The sequence below is a fragment of the Aulostomus chinensis genome, chromosome 9, assembly GCF_037954235.1.
Source record: "Aulostomus chinensis isolate RoL2024-O1b breed Wild chromosome 9, RoL_Achi_v1.0, whole genome shotgun sequence".
NCBI classification, from domain to species: Eukaryota; Metazoa; Chordata; class Actinopteri; order Syngnathiformes; family Aulostomidae; genus Aulostomus; species Aulostomus chinensis.
In genome coordinates this window covers 5,769,408-5,788,775 of record NC_141328.1, presented here as the reverse complement: position 1 = coordinate 5,788,775, position 19,368 = coordinate 5,769,408, and the positions used below count along the sequence as shown (strand labels likewise).

General features: G+C 41.7%; 1 protein-coding gene and 1 long non-coding RNA gene across 2 annotated transcripts; both read right to left on the bottom strand.

Moving 5' to 3' along the window:
• Positions 1 to 9,279: 9,279 nt before the first annotated feature.
• LOC147255547 (uncharacterized) lies at positions 9,280 to 19,263 on the bottom strand. Its single transcript, XR_015117858.1, has 4 exons — positions 19,087 to 19,263; positions 16,525 to 16,657; positions 9,637 to 9,713; positions 9,280 to 9,556 (listed from the first exon to the last, which is right to left on the bottom strand). It is a non-coding gene; the product is annotated as an uncharacterized LOC147255547 (long non-coding RNA).
• cebpb (CCAAT enhancer binding protein beta) lies at positions 13,722 to 15,234 on the bottom strand. Its single transcript, XM_086213327.1, has one exon. It carries the CDS (start codon positions 15,087 to 15,089, stop codon positions 14,190 to 14,192), a length of 900 nt encoding a protein of 299 aa, XP_086069453.1. The 5' UTR covers positions 15,090 to 15,234; the 3' UTR covers positions 13,722 to 14,189.
• Positions 19,264 to 19,368: the final 105 nt, after the last annotated feature.

The following is a 19,368-nucleotide window of genomic DNA, read 5'->3' as shown; positions in this document are numbered from 1 at the left end:
ACAGGTCGCCAGTCCATCGCAGGGTCAACATACAGAGACGAACAACCATTCACACTCAGTCACACCTACGGTCAATTTAGAGTATCAATCAGCCTAGTCCCCAAATTGCATGTCTTTGGACGGTGGGAGGAAGCCGGAGTACCCGGAGAGAACCCACGCAGGAACAGGGAGAACATGCAAACTCACACAGAAAGATCCCGCGCCCGAACGCTCTTGCTGTGAGGCCACAGTGCTGACCACTGCACCACCATGCAACCCTTGGTTGAATTTTTTTTTTTAAATATACTTAAAGTCCGAATTAAAATTATGTTAAACTGAGGCGGTCAACATTTTATCTGCTAATCAAAACACAAAGTTTAGCTGAGAATGATGCGGATGTGATCAGTTTTCCAGTTGTCTGACTATAAACTAAATCACCACACCATGTATCAGACAAAAGGTTTGACCAGATGATGGTGCTAGACGGGAAAAAAAAAAAAAAGTTCAGCAAGTTATCACTATTTACTTTCTGGATACACAGAGCAAAGGTCAAGGCAATCAATGTGACAAAGGTGATATTACACTCAGAGCCACAAATATCTCTGCTTTGACTCTGGGGAGTCCGGGAATAACCACGAGTAGTAGGAGTCATCATTACTGCACCTTGAGCGTGCGTTTTATATCCCGAGACCCTGGCTGCTGGTTGTTGAGGGGGTTCACTCTGGACCAGATTGACAGACTCACTGACCGGAGCTGCCGTGCTCTGAGCCACACAGCTAAAAACATAATGAAGCAGGAAAATTAGATTGCCTAAAATAAAAAGAGATTGGACATTGGAAATCTAGTGGCAGGGCTGTTATAAAACAGATCGGTCATCCATCGGAATTAAGAATGTTGTGGCCCAGTAGAAAATATGAAAAAAAATTTTTTGAGGCCCATCCAGAAATGTCATGACATCAAAATAATCTCTTATCCAGGTACAAATTTGTAAGGCAACCAACGTAAAAATCTAGTCTGACACTGCATAATATGGGTTTATGAAGATGTTTCAGTGAATACAGGGTCATGAATTGTTTTCCTCAGGGGTGTGGACAAATCATGGAAAATTACAGTTAAAATGTGTATTAAACCTGAATTAAAAATGAAAACCTTCTCATCTATTATGAATCCTCGCGGCCCACCTGCAGAACTGTCACGGCCAACACTTGAGGGTCATTGGAATAAATAATTAACAAATCCCAAACTCTTTAAAGGGACTACAAAGTGCAGCAGAGGTCTTAACTGCAAACACCGGGGAGGCGTAGAATTTTTCATTGAGATTAAAAAAACAAGGGTAACGTGGAAGTACATTCTCTTGAATGTGTTCAGTCTGTCCGCAGCAGAGTGGTAAGCAGCTCCTTCCGGTTAGCTTCTGTGTTGAGCTTTAACCAGCTGAAACATCTACTGGGTGTTTCCTCTGAACCTGATCTCAAGCAATCGCGAGTAATCTTTCAGTTGACGTGTCTATCAGAGTCTAATGAGGCCGTAAATATTGTAGAATCTCTATTCAACATTCTCCTAAACCTGTTTCAAACAGGTGAAGTTCTATAAACACACCACAAGGTGTCTCTGCAGGACTGTCAAACTCTTAGTTCCTGGTTTGGAGTTCACGGAGCCTTAGCTTTTTATAGCAGCCCACTCTTTCCTGTTTTCTATATTGTGCCTGGGTTTACTCAGCAATTATTTTATTTACTGTGAGCCAGAGTCAGGAATACTTTTCTACTGGCCAAACAAACACTGCCTTCAGTAAAATGGTGATGCAGCATGACACAGATATAGCTTTCTTTACCCATCCAAAACTAGACTTCATGCTCTAAAATCTGTTCTGGCCACTCTCGCCACAGGAATGACTGATATACAATTGGTTTCTCAAGAGCGTGTTGTCAAAACACAGTGACACCCAAAAACCATTGCTCCACAGCGCGATGTTGAGTGAACTCTGAGAAAGGAAGAACATGTCTAAGGACACATGCTCGAGTAAACTTCACCTCACTGGTTTAGTGAAGAGGATTTGGCAATAGTCTTGGCAAGGACTTCCTGTTTGGGAAACGAGAGGCGCTGGTACGTGTTGTACAGGAATGCAACTTAATATTACGGTGAGTAATAGCAGCCCCAACCACCAGTGCTGACGTCAAGCCTGCAAGATTGAACAGGCTGAACTAATCTGCAATAGGAAAACTACAATCAAGGTGTGACAGAGACCGGAAGTCTTCTGAAAGCCACAGATGTTTCTACTGAAACTACAGCAGTCTCATGACTCATGCTTTTTGCGGTCATTTTATGAATTTAATTAATTTCTAAATGTCAAATGATTTATGTAATTTTATTTTTTTTACATCTCTGTCATGAACCAGACTTTGTCTGATTTTAGTGAGAAATACAAATATCAGACTTTTTAGTCATTTAGAGAATATGACTTTTCCCAATTCAGACAGGTCAAAAATGTGATCCCGCAGTTCCTCCTTACTCAGCCTAACTGTGAACAATGCTGACTCCACAATCCCAATCAACCAAAAAGGATATCTGCCCTGCCCTGCTGACTCCTCTACCATGTGTCCTCAGCTTAGTTATTAACCTGGAACTTCCCAATAGCTGGCCAGCTGGGAGAGTAGGAGGGATGAAGGCGAAGGCAAGTCGCTTTTGTAGCCTGAAGCTCATTTACGCCAGAAGCAGGGTTCAGGAAATTCCTGTATGTGAAGGGGAGTCTTTCCAAGTATGACTCTGCACATTCTGACTCATCTCTCTCTCACACACTCACACTCACACACACACACACACACGCACACACAAACACGTACACACACAGAAGTATGCAGGCACACGCACACACACCCACACCAGTGCTGTGTGATGGTAACGCTGTTCCAAGTATGAGTGCACTGTCATGTGTACCATGTCTCCTCATGACTTTAACATTTCAAAACTTCAAAAAGCAAATGGAGTGAATGAGGCCTCAGCCGCTTTACATATCAACCAGTACTGACTAGTGGCTGAGTAGCTCCATTACACTCAAGTACTGAATTATTCTGAAGTACTTGTATATGAGTATATAACTCATATCTTTATAAATGCAAGAAATCTCTTGGTGCAATCCAAACGACATCCAACTTGGAGCTCAAATTGTTGGCACCCATAGGAAGCACAGTGGTCAGTTTGAGGGTCCAGGGTCAAAGGGTCAAGGGACTGAGATGACAGAGATGATTCTGTATGGCTGTGGTGATCACAGCAGACAGAGATTGGAGATGACAGGATGATGGGCCCTACACTGACTGTGACGAAATGAGATCAAAGTCGGGGAGGTTTTGTGATGCCACACAACCCGTGGCTCTGCCCCTCAAAACGCAGGCATTGCAATAAGTAAAGGGTTAGGACATGGCCCCTGAAACAACCTCTGCTTCAATGGAGGAAAGGGCAGGGCATGTAGTAAGAGTATCAGTCACAGCTCAAAGTCAGAGCTCAGACACCAAACTCAGACATTAGTCAGGGAAGTTTTGTGACACCACAAAATCCATAGCCCCTCAAAGTGGAGGAAAACTAGAATCAGTACCTGTCAACTATTAATTTAAACTACAAGGAATCATCAGTGAAATAGTGACATATTCCAGCAGATGAGATTTAGAGGAGAAGGATGATACCACTTGCTACTGTTGTGAGGAGAACATAGGCACAGAGCCTCAGAGGGAGACACAGAGAGGGGAAAGAAATAAAACGGTTCAAAAAGAGTGCACTTTTGCATGATCCCACAAGTTTCCATGTATCATATATGTACTTCCATACCATTTTGGCAACCACCTGAATTACTACGGATAGTTTGGAAAAACTTTGGAAGGTATGGAGAAGAATCCGGCAAGTTTTCTGTTTGACACACCTATTGGTTTATTTGTTACTAACACACTCAACCAGGGCTGCAGGGTCAGAGTCGTCTTAGCTTTTAGTGTTTCCCCTAGTGGTTGCTCAAATATCTCTCCATCCATCCATCGTCTTCCACTTATTCCTATTATTAAGGGTTGCGGGGGGGCTGGAGCCTATCCCAGTGTCAACGGGCGAGTGGTGGGGTTCACCCTGGACAGGTCACCAGTCAATCACAGGACCAACACACAGAGAAAGACAACCATTCACACTCACAGTCACACCTATGGTCAATTTAGAGTATCAATCAGCCTCGTCCCCAATTGCATGTCTTTGGATGGTGAGAGGAAGCTGGAGTACCAGAGAGAACCCACACAGGAACACGGAGAACATGCAGACTCCACACAGAAAGATCCTGTGCCAAAGCCGGGACTTGAACCTGGAACCTTCTTGCTGTGAGGCGACAGTGCTGACCACTGCACCACCGTGCAGCCTCAAATATCTCTCACTTATCTGAAACCATGCCTACTGGCACGGCTTCAGTGTTTTTATATTCCAGGCTAATCTCAAAACTAACCTTTCAATAAGGTAGATTTTAGTGACCCAGAAGTGCATTGACATAAATGAAAACTTAAGAGGATCACCGAGAAGTGTATTTTTTATTTTTTTGTCAACCACAGATTTTTTTTCCATCCCTCTCCATGTCCCCTCTGGGGCTCTGTAGTTTGGTAAAACCTGCTGTTTTAATGCTCTGCCTTTGGTTGAAGCTTCATATTTCCTTTGTATGCGATGGACAGACATGAGAGTGTTTGAGAGCCCCTTTTTGGTTTATGTTAAAACTACGAGTTTTCCGTTTGTCAGTTTCAGTAGACATAAGTGAAGTGAAGCCAGTGGGGAAGTGCCTTGAACCGGCATTCTTTTTCTGAGGCTACTGAAAGACAACAGGCTGTCTGAAGTCTACGTCTGCTTATAAACCCCCTCATTATTCACACCATCCTATGCGCTATCTAGGGATTTCTATGTACAGGAAAAAATAGTATACATGGAGCTCAGACACTGGACAGGTCTGCTGTGGCTCCCACTTCTCTTGTCAATCTGCCATATTTCTGTCTGGTCTTGTGATGCATGATGGGGCCTGGTTAGTGACCGTCTGCTGAGTGCTACTTTTCCCGCAGCATTTTTGGATACATTGAGCTGAGATATGGTATGATTTGTTTTCATTAGACATTCACACAGCCTATGAGAAAAGACTTTTCCTCCTGTAATTTATCGGGATTCATCTTAATAGTTTTGGTAATTATGGTGCTATTCAGAGAAAAGAGGGAGATGCAGCAGGGTGTGGGCTGCACGGTGGTGCAGTGGTCAGCACTGTTGCCTCTGGAAGGTTCTGGGTTCGTGTCCCGGCTCGGGCACGGGATCTCTCTGTGTGGAGTCTGCATGTTCTCCCTGTTCCTGAGTGGGTTCTCTCTGGTACTCCAGCTTCCTCCCACAGTCCAAAGACATCAAGAGGGGACGAGGCTGATTGATTCTCTAAATTGACTGTAGGTGTGACTGTGAGTGTGAATGGTTGTTTGTCTCTATGTGTTGGCCCTGCGATGGACTGGTGACCTGTCCAGGGTGAACCCCGCCTCTCACCCGTTGACGCAGGGATAGGCTCCACCCCCCCGGGACCCTTAATAGGAATAAGCGGAAGACAATGGATGGATGGATGGATGGGCAGCAGGGTGTGCTTAGGGCGAGGATACCTGTGATTGACTCACAAGGCAAACGACTTGCTCCTCTCCAGCTCCAACCTCTCGGCGAGTTGCAAACAACAACAACAAAAATTAGCGGCCAAAACTCAAGCTTTCAAACTCCTGGATGGCATCATGCCGGCTACGCCCACTCATTTTTAACAGTTGAAGCTAAAAACAGTTGAGTTATCCACTATCTCATCTCCAAGAATAGCAACACAGAAAGATATAAAATATATATCCAAACTTGTGTCCAACTCCACCAATCATCTCATCGCCCACCCACACTCCCCTTGTGACCATCTCGGGGAAGTTGAGCCGGTCTGGGAACCAGAAGTAACCTCAAGGAGCTGATGAGCTGAGACTTGACTGCTTAAAACAGAAAAGTTTTCTACACGATTCATCAGTGTGAAACCGTGAAATAAAATGTTATGAAATGGTGAGGTGATCTTTCCTACAGATCTATATATAAATACAAATCCGACAAAATTCTGCTAATTTAAACTTCTTTAAACTTTGAAACCATGACAACTTATTTACAGTATAATGGAGTATTTTTTACGTGTTGTATCAATACCCTCACTTTGTTGTTATGAATAATAACACTGATGTAAACAGTTGGTATTGTTTATATCTATGGTGTACAAACAAACCAAGCAGCGTGATTCTATCTACGTCAAGTGGAAAAAAAAACGTGTTGTTGGTTTCACTCGCTGCTCAGCTGGAGGTTGATGTCTTGGGTTACATTTTTTTAGACACTCGAACGTGAGCTGTTCCTGTTCCTGTTATGTGGGCTGCTGCTGTTGAGGACCAACCGTCACCCAAGAAAACCATGCGACATAAAGTTCTTCGACTGTCATAGGCTACGTTCATGGATGTAGGGCACAAATACTGACAGATTTGAGCAGGGGCTTCCCCTCCGGTGCGCTTCAAAGCTCCCGCATCCTTCCTCTCGAACGCAGCAAGGACAGAAATCATTGACGTCCACATGTAAACAAAGCTGGCTGGCCTGCCTGCCTCGTTGTAGATGTCACCGCTGTTTTTTTTTTTTTTTTTTTTGTTATCATAGCAACTGTAGAAAAAGACGACATTCTTACATCAAATGTGCGGTATACTGATGTACCACTGCTCCTGTGACATAAGCATACGTATTTTGTGTTCGGGCCTTTAGGAATCAGGTAAAAGGGTACGCTGTGGTGAACCTGAGGACGTTCACAGCTATGTGAGTGTGGGAGGTGAATGTTTTCAAGGCTGCACTTCATAACCAACGCACCTTAGTTCCTGCTTGGTTGTTATTACATGTCAAATCCCACGCATTACGACGTCTTTTAAATAAAGCAGGTATTTGTGTAATTTCATGAGAGTACAACAGAATTTACTCGATATTTTCACATTGCTGCAGCTCATGAACAATTTACTGTATCATTTTTAAAGTTTTCTCCTCCAGGCTGTTTTAACATGCAGTCATAAGATCTCATCCACAGGAAAACAATCTTCCCACAGTTTTATCTTCTGAGAACTGGTCTAAATTCACTTCTCCCCTCTCTAAAAGATAATAAAGTCAATAAATCATAAAGGCATGACATCATACTTCTTACACTTTCAGTTAGGGAAAATGTAATGGAAAGACCCTATGACCTGACTGTATATGGCATTTTCAGGCCTTAAATTGAGAAGAAAAGCTAAATGGTAAAACATGGAAAGACAAATCAATCAAAACAGCTTTAACTCCTTGTTCTATAGCATCAGGTTCGTCTTTTTACCCGTGATTGAACAAATTTGTACAATTTACAGTAAATGTCTCCCTCATGCCTGATGCCTCCACAGTTAGAGGTGAGATTGCTCAAAACAGAGGAGGAGACGTTTTCAGTTCCATAATATTCGGAGTTTTTAGGCGTGTGCAGCAAACTAAAACAGGATGTTCATTTAATTGAACAGCATGTCTGGTAATCTAGGATTTTTTTTGAGGAGAAGTTAGAGGAACAGAGCACTGGGCTGAACTTTCTATACTGATGGAAATTCTGGCACTGAAAGAGATTAGTAGGACATTTAAGTACATCAGAAAAGATGGATATGTTTTGTCTTTTTTTTGTGGTAAGCCGTAGATTGTGAGAGGATCGTTTTCTTCATGTCAGGTGACCATTAATGTCATCTTAACTTTAGTGAAATGCAACAAATAAATCTTAAAAGATTCTGCATCATGTTGGCCACCGAAACTGCCATGTCAGTAAAAAATTACATTTACTGCTGTACTATTTCACTTCTGAAATGTGACTTTTCCTTATGTTCACGCGCAGTTTACCCCAGGGGTGCCCAAACTTCTTGATTTGGAGGACCAAAACTGAAACTTAATTGTGGGCACAAAGACAAAGAGACATAGAGTGGTTAAAGTGCAAATTAGAACTAAGATCTCAAGTTCCCTTAATTATGTATCAAGCTTTACACAGTGGAATAACAACACTACATACTTCAGGGAAATCTCACATTTTACAAGTGCAAGTAACACTGTTTTGAAACTGTGTAACGACTTGTGAATAAATTTCACTCAACCAACCTCACCTAAAATGCAACAGACTTTCTGACCCATTTGTAATATTTATCTGATAATGTAAAGTTGCTCTTCCTGCATAATAAATGCATGTGCTCCCACTTTATCAACCCGGCAGATTTCCTGTATTGTGATTGGAATTGGATGTGTTGCATTGTGATGCCGCTACTTTTAATTGAGTCATGCGGGTGTGTTTACTTACTCTGCTGTTCTTCATCAACTCTTTGATCTGATAGACTGGATATTAAGTAAGAGTTTTGGAATTACATTTTTCAAAAACAGATGGCTTGACTCAAGTTAGACTTGAAAACAAAAATGGTATGACATCAGGCAATCTTGACCAACACTGAATAAAGACTGGATGGTGACGTATTCAGGATTTCGGATGAGTCCAGAAGACTTATTTTTTTAATCAAACACTTACATGTTTGTGGATTTTAAAATAATGAGTGATTTAATTTCTAAAGTGGAGCAACGTGAAGGAAGAAAAGTTCTGGGCTCTAATAGCTCCCAGTGCAATACTGTCACCAACACTACTAGTACAATTCTTGCTCTTCATCAGACTCCATTGGCGTAAAGCGAGCAAACATGACAACCTAGTGGAATGTGAAACGAGGTGGCGATGGACCAAAAAATAGCTCATTTGGATTCAAGGATCGTGGTGTTGAAGACTGTAATCTGTCATTACAAAAGTCACAAGTAAAAGTAATGTTACGTGAATTTATCATGCATTGCATTGGGAAGACATATTGTGATTCAGAGCCATGGAACCAGTAAAAACCACAGCATGTTACTGGTGTAGCGTGTTCAAGGTAGTCTGCGTGTGATGTTCCATTATATCCTGCTCTCTGCCACACATCATTTCTTTCTTCAGAAAAATTTGGTATACTTTGTCTTGCGGCAGGCTTGACCTGAACAGTGACTAAGCTGGTTTGGTACAAACAGCACTCGTCTGCTCTTGCTTGATTCTCATGAACTTGGTTCTTGCCTGACAACTGAGGGTTGAGACTTGGGCACACGTGGCTAATTTCCATCTTTGTCTAAAATTTTTTTTAAATATATTCTGGAAGATAATTTACAAATGTTTCGTTTGCAATTTGAGAGGCATTTCTCAGTCCTGGAATTTTCCCCCCCAGTTCTTTTATTTATTTATTTTTTACCCACCACAAATCCAAATTAAATCCCTGTTACTTTACCACACAGCAGTGGAACACCAGTCCCCGTGTTAAGCGTCAGTTCATACACATGCATAGGTTGTTTGGAGATAAACTCACATATTTTGTTCAAATAATTAAGTCAACGTTCCTTTTGCAATCATGGCGTGATGTTTCACAAGACTTGGGCAGTGACTTGCTGTGTAGTGACCGCAAGACACTTCTGCACGTCAGTTTTTTGTTTTCACAGTCATCTACAGCAAAATAGCAGAAGTGAACAAAGATGTTGAAATTTTGGTTCACTTCAAGACGAATCATTTTCTTGTCAGTTTACCGTAGCTCAGGCGGACTGGCTTCCCGTTACAACCCATGTCCCGGATATCCGGTGCTCCTTTCACTAAGAAGAGGGAACTGTAATTAAACATGCAAAAATCACAGGTTAAAATTATGTTGGCTTCAGTTGCATCAAAACACATAACGCAGCTCTGGCACATTTTGGAGTTGGGTGTGTCAGAGTTTAGGAGACCCTGGTTAGTCTTAACCCAACATCTTTCACATTGGTCTTCTTTGAAAGAGTGTGAAACCCCCCAAAAATCTATGGAATATGGATAGAAAGTTTGCAAAGCTTGTGTCACACCTATAAAATATAAATAAAATTGCTCTCAAACATAATCTTAAACTACTATTTCTACATAGGCAATTTAGCATCTGAATGTCCAAAACTCCGAAATATGTTTAGCTCAAGTGAAACTCAAAGCAAGTTCTCTAAATTACAAGTGAGATGATGCAGCATGCTGGGTTCTGACTAAAGTTCAAGTTAGTTTAGAGTTAGGTAGGTTCAGGCATCTCTTCAATTGGCGGAGGAATTAGAATAATATGCAAAAATGTCATTTTAAAATCCAAACAAAAATATAGAATATGACTTTGAGGAAGCCCACAGCTTAACTGTGATCACAACAGTAACGCGTGTCCCTGTCCCCGCCTGAAAACGATAAAAGTAATGCCTGTTTTTATATATATTAAAAAAAAAAAACCAAGAAAAAAAACAACAAGCATTTGATCAACTGGCTGTGTAGCCAAAGCCTGATGTACAATACTCCTTTGTGCCGCATTAACACCTCACTAATGAGCCGTGCTGTTGGGAGATGGATAGACATGTCTCATCATGCCAGTATCTGTTCAGTCACAAATACTCTGTACTACGACCATTGATACTCACTGTCAATGACTAGAAACACACTCAATTGATCATTTTGATTTTATGGAAGGCTTTTAGCGTTTAGATACTGGACACCCACATGCCCTCCTACTTTATCACACCCAACACGAGTGGCTGCCTTATCTGGTTTGAGGTTTTAGGTTGTTTTATTCTTTTTTTCTGTTTTTTTTTGTTTTGTTGGTATATTATAATGTAGGAAAGGTGGACAATAATCTAATGGGCCAGGTTGTTGAACAATAATAGACGGGGTATTTCAGATTCTATTCTATATGCTATGTTAAATTACATTCAACATTTGTTATTATAAATAAGCGAAAGGAAATACAGACCCCCTCGAGGTTGAGACAGTCTGCATGTAAATTTTGGTTTCATTTTGTTGATTCATCTTGTTAGGATTGTGACTCTTCGTTTTGCAGGAGTGAGTTTGCAGATATTAAGAAATCTAAATAAAAATCATATTTAAAAAAACAAATCACCGAATAAAGTCAAAGTTTAGTTCACTTTTTCTTTCTTTTTTATGTTCTTTCAACGATTTGCTTGAAGTAATCTGCACCTGACAATAATCCCTTCTAAACGCGCTCTTCAATTCTGTCAGAGGGAACTGTATTCCAGTCTACCCTCTCCAGGTGGTTTATGGACTTCTTTTGTTTGATGAAACTATTTGAATCATTTTCAAACACTGACATCTTCAGTAGTAATGAAGTGCCAAGCGTGAAAGAAGTGAGGCAATCTTGAAATTTATAGAAACATTTTGCTGTCTTTGGTGTCCTTGCATGATTTGTAAGGATGCTTTATCTCGAGCTTTGTCGATCCGTCCTCCCAGGACTCATTACTCATTACTTTACCAGTTTCTGTTTTGTTTTTGATTTGATAATTACGCTAAGATGATTTAAAGCAGTTGTCATAGCCACATTGTTTGTTATGTCGTATGCACGAAAAGCATAAACGGCTGAATGTTGGTTCTGTAGCACTAATATGAGCATGTGTCATCAGACTTGTTTTGATATTCCCTAATATTTCCTAATACCACAAACCCAGCCGCATTCCTGTTTGGTCCGTGTTAACAAAGCAAGTTCACTTCAACACACTTCTGTTGGGTCGACTGTAAAATTCATTACGTAAAACAGCAACAAATGTGTTTTGTGTTTGTGCTGATCAGCTGAGATACTGAAACGAAACAAGCCTGGACCAAAGCCGAACTTAATTTTTAAGGGTCTTAAAAGATAGAGAACTTTGTGTTCAGACAAAATCTGACACAACGTTGGACGTAATTAAAGGTTTAAAAGACTGGTGCTTCCAAAAAAAACATTCTGACTTGAGTCATAAAGGTGAGGAAATAAAAACAATACTCTTGAATTTCTCAACTGGTACAGGCTGGACATCAGATTGACAGGTGTGCTTTTGCCTGTTTGTGTTGCTTTATCAGAGGAGTTTTAAGGGGCCAGTTGGCCTGTGGAGCCTCTATGATGCAACAAGGAGTTTACGGACAGACACTGCCCATTGACGGTAAAATGTGGAGAGGAGGCTGGGCTAAACTTTTAAGAAAAGAGGTCATCCTGTGTGGGAATTTCCCTCTCTGCTGTCAGCATGTAAGGCAGGAGCAGGGAAAGACTGCGTGGGGCTCCATTAGGAAACGAGGGGGTCATCGAATAAAAAAAATGCACAGAATGTTTGACTGAATCTGTGCCAACACTGGCAGAACGACCTGCCCTCGAAAATGCATCATAAAGTGTTAGATGCTGATTTGAAGTTATTTTACAAATGCTGCTGTACTCAGAAATGTAAAAAAAAAAAAGTATTTATCTTCAGTCAAGCCACAGCTATTGTCATGTCCACGAAGGATAACAATGTCTTACTGAAATGTGGGTGTAGCATTCTTCAAGTAGTGATGTGTTGGAAAGGGAGGATGTTGCGCAACAGCTCCAAGCTGAACTGTTCAACACTGTGTTGAAATATCCATTACATTCAAATGTCATCCCTCGCTGCACAAAGCAGAACGGTTTTATGCTTTATTCAGAGAAGTTGAAGCGACTTTTCAGAGCAGATACAAAGTGAAGGTGCCCACTCTTGAAAAACTAGCAGAGGTGGTTTTTCCTCGCTGCTGTCTGAAGTGTCAGAAAACACTCCCCACCCTGAATTGTCATGGATCGCCTACAGACCCCACCATGGCCTGGCTTTATCTCCTCCGTCTGGGGTTTGCTTGCTCACGACAAATAAGTTTGTGCACACAGTGAAATGCAATCTGAGGGCTTGGTAAATTCCACTGCTCGCCAATTGTCAGCTAATCTATCATGTCTGGTCTAACACTCCCAGATTTAAAGTTCTAAATTTTGTTCTAAGTGTTTTCCTCTTGAGAGATGAACGAGGTTTAGCTGAGGATTATTAATATCTCACTGGATCTCGGGTTTTGGCTCTGGAAGCCTGACCTGACGTGGTGTGAGGAGGTTAGTTGCTGATTAATTTCCATGCAACCTTGAACCCCTTTCTGGGCCAGTGGACCCAGCAGACTATTGACAGAGCCGTGTGCTAAAGATAAAGTTAACATTTCTGTGCTGTGTGCAGTGTAATAAGTTTTTTTTGTTGTTTTTTTTGCTGCTCTCAGCAGTATCATTTTAGCACAAACTGGACTGATCTGAGGACATTTGTGTCAAATCAATGTGCAAACAGGAGTGAAGCTAGTATTGACACTAAGAGTTACTCAGGAAAAATGTAAAGAGAATTCATGAGTTGTTTTTTTTTTTTTTTTTTTTGCTGGTTGTGAACAAAATGATTTTAAAGAACCACATTCATTTACTGGTAACAATATATTTGTATTTTACAAGCCCCCTTTTGTGGCCTGATCCCTAATCAGCGACTAAGGTTTCTATTCCTGCTAACCAAATCACTCGCATGCACATCTCTTTTTTTGGAATGCAATAAATAATAAATGGTTATGGAGTGTTAAATGACTGTCGCCTTGCTGCTCATTGAAATTCCCTTGTCACGTATGTAGACACGCTGTGTCAATTTGGACATTCAAGCTTGATTAAAAGACGGAAAATGCACCTGTTGTTTAGCCAAAGGTTGAAATGCGCAGCATTTTACAATGAAAGCCATGATAACATGACAGTCTGGCTGCTCCTGGTGTGAATGTAAGTGTGACACTTGTGTCTGTCTGAGCCAAAGCTTCCTTTGAAAAAAAAAGACACAAAAGAAGAAATGCAAAAAATGAAATTGTTTAACAAAGTATAAATCTTTTTAATTCAATAAAATATCAAGTACAATTAAAGCATTTCACCTGTTTAATATTAAATAATTAGACTTATTTCATTCATTGCCAATACTATTACAAAGAGTTGCATCATTTCACTGCAGCACAACTCTTCCCTTGACAACCACTGCTCCACATACACAAAATGTAGAAATTCACTCGCATGTATGTAAAACCTGCACAGAAATACTGCATACACAAAATTACATCTGAGAATAAAGCTATGGTGACATGTCAAGGATGATTGCGCAATCCATGCACCCACTTCTTCAGTCTCATTCAAAGTGTCCTTGTAAACTGGTGGTCGCTGTCTTCACCCGTGTAGCGTACCGTTACAGACACCGGCTCACCGGCTCTAAGTCCATCCATGAGGAGACGCACAGCCCGGGGGGGGACCGGGGAGTCTCTGGGGCGGTTTCTAACATTGTCCCGTGGCAGAGAGCAGGTTGCGCAGGGTGGCCAGCTCTCTGGACAGCTGCTCCACTCGCTTCTGTAAACGATCGTTCTCTGCGGCCAGTTCCAGCACTTTATGTTGAGTCTCCAAGTTGCGCATTTTGGCTTTATCCCTGCTCTTCCTCACGGCGAGGTTGTTCCTCTCCCGCCTCAGCCTGTACTCTTCACTGTCCTTGTCCAGGCGTTTCTTCGATTTTCCGCTGGACATTTTGCCACCGTGCGATGGTGACCTGCTTTTACCTGACGGGGCAGGTGTGCCGGGCGGGCTGGAGCAGGTTGAGGACGCAGTGGAGATGTTACCAAGACTGCCGCTTGTGGACTGGTAATGAAGGTACCTCATGTCAAACCCAGACGACCCGTTCTCCATCTTTGCGTCTTCCTGACTGTCGTCTCTGTCAGAGGCAGCAGCAGCAGCGGCTCTGTAGCGGTTCCCGACCAGGTCAGAGCTGAGCACACTATCCACACGGGTCTCCTGCAGATCGGTGTAACCCAGTGCGTACGTTGGCTCCCTGAGGTCCCGCAGGTTGTCGCGCTGACTCGCCTCCAGCTCGTTCAGCAGCGTGTAGTTCTTGTAGTTCGGAGAAGCTGCAGCTCTCTTGATCTTATTCTCCGCAAGAAAGTCGGAGAAAACGTCCCCTTGCTGTTGGTGCTGCTGGTGGTGCGTCTGCGCCGTCAGCTGCGGACAGTGCAAAGCTGGATCCAGGTACAGACTGAAGTCGATCGCTCTCTCCCGCTCTTCAATGCCCAGCTCCGTCATCGAGTCGCCGAGCCTCCAGTACGAGCTGCCACTGTTGATGGGACTGATAATACTGTCTCTACTATGGATAGCAAAGCTGCCCTCGTCGTAGAAACCGGCTACTTCCATGGATCTTAACACCCGCCGGATTGCAGGAGCATGGAGGGCAGAGATGAGACGCCCAGCGTGGTTTTGGTCCGGTTGCCTTAGTTGTGAAATAACACAAATGTCGAGCTGCAATGTTCTTAACCCCCTGAGTCACAGTCTGTGACCACATGCAATGAAATTACCGTGAGGAGTTTGGGCTCACTGTGGATTGGGGAGGAATTGACAGGTCTTCCTGTCTCAGGGGGTTTTATGGGCGGGGGGCGGGGCTTAGCTGGTCAGGTGTGTGACGTGCGTCTCAGAACCAACCGAACAACCTGAGAACTTTCCCCGCATTCATCTACTTCTGATTAGAAATAATAAACGAGCCCAGTCGCGAAATTTATCTCCAGATCAAAAACAAAGAAAACCGTACTCAGAAATGAAGATAATACTAGGACAAAGACATTTGTAAGAAATAGTTTTAAAAGTACTTTCAAAAAATATTAACACATATTTTACGACTGTGCAGTATTGTAATGATGCAATCAAACAGGCCAATGGATGGAAGAATAGCTAAAATAAGACTGTACTTTTGCTGTTATAGGAAATATAAACCATCAATTTCAATCTTAAAATATAGTAAAAGACATTTCTGTGTGTGTGTGTGTGTGTGTGTGTGTGTGTGTGTGTGTGTGAGGGCATGTAGGTGATGTCTGTCATATCTTTAGACTGAGGAGGGATAATACACAGTCATTCATGTCTCATCTAAAAACACTACAGCGGTGACTGGAAATTAAAACTCCTGCGTGTGTGTGTGTGTTTACACCTGCAGTTTACCTGCAGAGAAGGACAAGTGTATTTTTTTCCCATTGATTTCTCATCCCAGAAAACAGGGGCACAAATAACGCATGAAGCGGTGAAGACTTTTATCCGGCACACATTGATAAAGTGGTCCAATCACACCCTCTAAGGACACATTTGTCCTTTGTACATTATCATCTTATAACCCTGATACTAATGAACATATCTCCAGGGTCCACACAACATCTGGCAACACCAGAGTGTGTCTGTTACTGCCTGGTGGATTATACAATATATTGGATCCACTCCACAACTGTATAAAGGTCAAAACTATACAGGAGTCAGGGGTGAGTGTTTATCACAGATATATAGTCGACCTGTTGTAAATGCTTCAGAGCACTTTCAAATCTCTTGTTTCTAAAGGCACATGGAAGGATTTAAACTTTGAATGAACGTCAGTAACTACAATGTATAAAGTGACTCAGCTCAGGTTTTGAATAAAACAAGGTTTTAGTTTTGCTTTTCCTACTTAAGTCTGGTAAACCTACACGCACACACACACACACACACACGCACACACACACACACGCGCACACACACACACAGACACAAGCAGTTTGTTCACTCACAACAATTCAAGGGGCGTCAAAGCTGAGTAGATTCAGTGAGCACTTACTGCCATCTTGTGGTGAACTTGCAGAATACTCTGTGGCAATAAAGGTACCCAGAAGGCTCAAGCAGCATTTGTGTCAATCAAAAGTCTTCTTTAGAACTGACTTGGTGGTTGTCAGTGTTAATTGTGTCCCTGCCTGGAAGAAGATAAAAAGACAGTTAGTAGATCAAGTATAGGCTTCTGGCTCCAAAAATGCTAGTAGGATTTTGTGTATAAAATGAGGGAGGAAATTCATGCATAAATGAGTGTTTCTGACCATGTCTGCTGCTATTCCTGAATCAGTACAGCTTTTATTTTTCAAATCAAAGAGCCAATTAATGTGTCTTTATTTTTGGGGGGAACCAAAGAGAATTTAATGTGACCCAATGTTTGCTAACCAAGTCTGCAGGGATAGGGCCCATTCTTTCTATTCCTTCCCATTGGCATGTATTGCTGTCCTCAAAGGAGAGTCTGTCCTTTAGATGGACAGCTGACCTGAGGACTTGAGCCCTGAGTTTGTTGAGTGTCTCTGGATGTACAGGTCTTTGCATCCTTGCTTGGACAACTGACACAAAATCAGCATCAGTCTTCAGTTTGGACGCGCCTAATGTGTGGCTGGTTTCTGTTCTTCCTCGGGTCCACAATCAGCAGTCTACATCTGACCAATAAGGGAGATGTAAAAACACTTTTGCTATTCGGCTGTGTCGTCAAACATCCATTAGCCTTCTCCCTCTTCTTCGTCATGGTAAAATCCAATCACAAATTCTTCACACTGTGACTGACTGAGGGCCTCATTCATGAAATAGTTTACGTACAAATTGTTTATCCACAATTGTGTGCGCACAATAGATGTCATGAGCAAGGAGTTTACAAATTGTCATCAGGCTTGACTTCCTGGCTAAAAAAAATAAAAAATAAAATAAAAATCCTATAGTGTTTACAAACAATTTTGTGCGTAAGAATATTGCAAAAGTGAGGGCCTAAGGCTTTTTAACTAACGCCACCTAAAAGTTACCACCCCGCACTCCACATCTTTTGTTGTTCAATTTTATTGAATGCTGTTCTTTTATGGGCGATGTTTCAAATTTGAATGTATGTGATACATGCACATATAAATGATCTATACTTACTCAGACTGGTGTCATATGTTATTCTGTGATTTATTCAAAACTAACTTGATTCGCGGGACTCAGTTTGTTTTTCTTCTTCTTTTTTTAAAATTTGTTTTGGATCTTTTGTCATCTGCTACAAACAAAAATGGTGACGTCAGGGAAAGGACACACAAGGTCACGTTAACCTGTGCTCCGGGGCGTAAATGTGTTCCAAGAACAACACAGAGGACTCCACACATCAGCATCAGTGGCGACCCACGACCCAGAAAAAAGTAAAATGATGGTCAACTTTTCTAAGTAATTAACCTCTTAAAAGAATCTTGTTTTTCAGGAAATGCATATATTCACTGCCTTGATAATTGATATCGTCATCATGAAAGTGATACAGCTGCAGTCAGAGGCAAGTTTGCTTAGCACAAAGGCTGCATACAGGGTGATCAGCCTGGGTTTAGACAAAGGTTTCCTTCACAGAGAGACGCTATATCTGTCCCTCCTGTTTCCAGTGAATTAATTCAATTTGCCAAATCAAAAGACACAATGGCATTCTGTGTTTCTTGGATTTCTTGGTTAGTAGTCCAGCCTTGGAGCACATTTTAAAGATTTTTGACTTGAATAAATGCAAAATGAATACGTTGTTGAGATAAATTGTGTATTTAAATATTTGTAATGGGTTGAGCATCATTTAAATGCCAAATATTGTCAGCTAATTGTACCAACTTACTCTATGATGATGCCGTAAGCGCTGTAAAATACATCACATTTGGTCATTTGGTTTTATGCAAAAAACATCAAAATCTACAAAAGGCTAGCAGTTGCTAAATGGAGCGGAGTAACAACTACAATATTTAGTACTATATTTCCCTATGCTGGGGAGCAATGAAGTAGTGCAACATGGAATATTGTATGATAAAGTGCTGATGTAAAGGTCCTCAATACGTTCCACCACTGAGTACATATACATTGAGTGTATAACAGAGTTTATATATATTAGTGTTTACTGCGGGGTCACACAGAAACAGGTGACTGGCTAGGTAATGTGCTCACTATTACCACTGTAAAGTAAATTTATTTACTTCACTGCTGTACAGTTGTAAACTTTTTTATTGTATACTTTATTTGACAACTTCTACGTATTTAAAACCAATGTACTCTTTTACTCCACAAACATTACCTCGAGGAAATTAAAGCGTATTAACCCAGTACGCTGAAGTGTAAAGTAAGTTAGGCCATGGTTACAAATTAAGCATGTCCGGTTTAGTAAAGTAGTCCGAAATTATAGTAGCAAGCAAGCAGGACTGGTAATTTATGGCTACACTACACTTTAATTTGTCATACTTCACTGTGGCAGCTTGCTGATATCGCTTCTTAGTTTTAAATGAACTTGTGTGGTATTAACGACGTAAAAACACACGCAGCGGGGAATTTTTACACTGAGGTGGCCTATTGCGACTTCAAATTAACCGGGTAAAAGTACCTTTTCCTCCGCTTCTGAAGAGCTGTGAACGGCCTTTCCTTACAATATAGCGCCAACTCGTACAAATTGTGTGAAAGAACATCAAGAATAAAAGGGTGAAACGTACACGAGAACACCTGCTCGGGTGCTGGCGGAGCGCCATCTCCCGTACCTCCAGCAGGTAATCTTTAGAAACATTGCTACTATTCCGTGATTGCCCAGCAGGGGGCAGAAAGCACAGGGGCTGGGTGGGGTCAGGAAATGCGGTCTTTGCTCCTCGCAACCTCATTGGTTACCCGGCTT

Excerpts from the sequence above, each read along its gene's own strand:
- cebpb (XM_086213327.1), bottom strand. The coding sequence starts at position 15,089 with ATGGAAGTAGCCGGTTTCTACGACGAGGGCAGCTTTGCTATCCATAGT.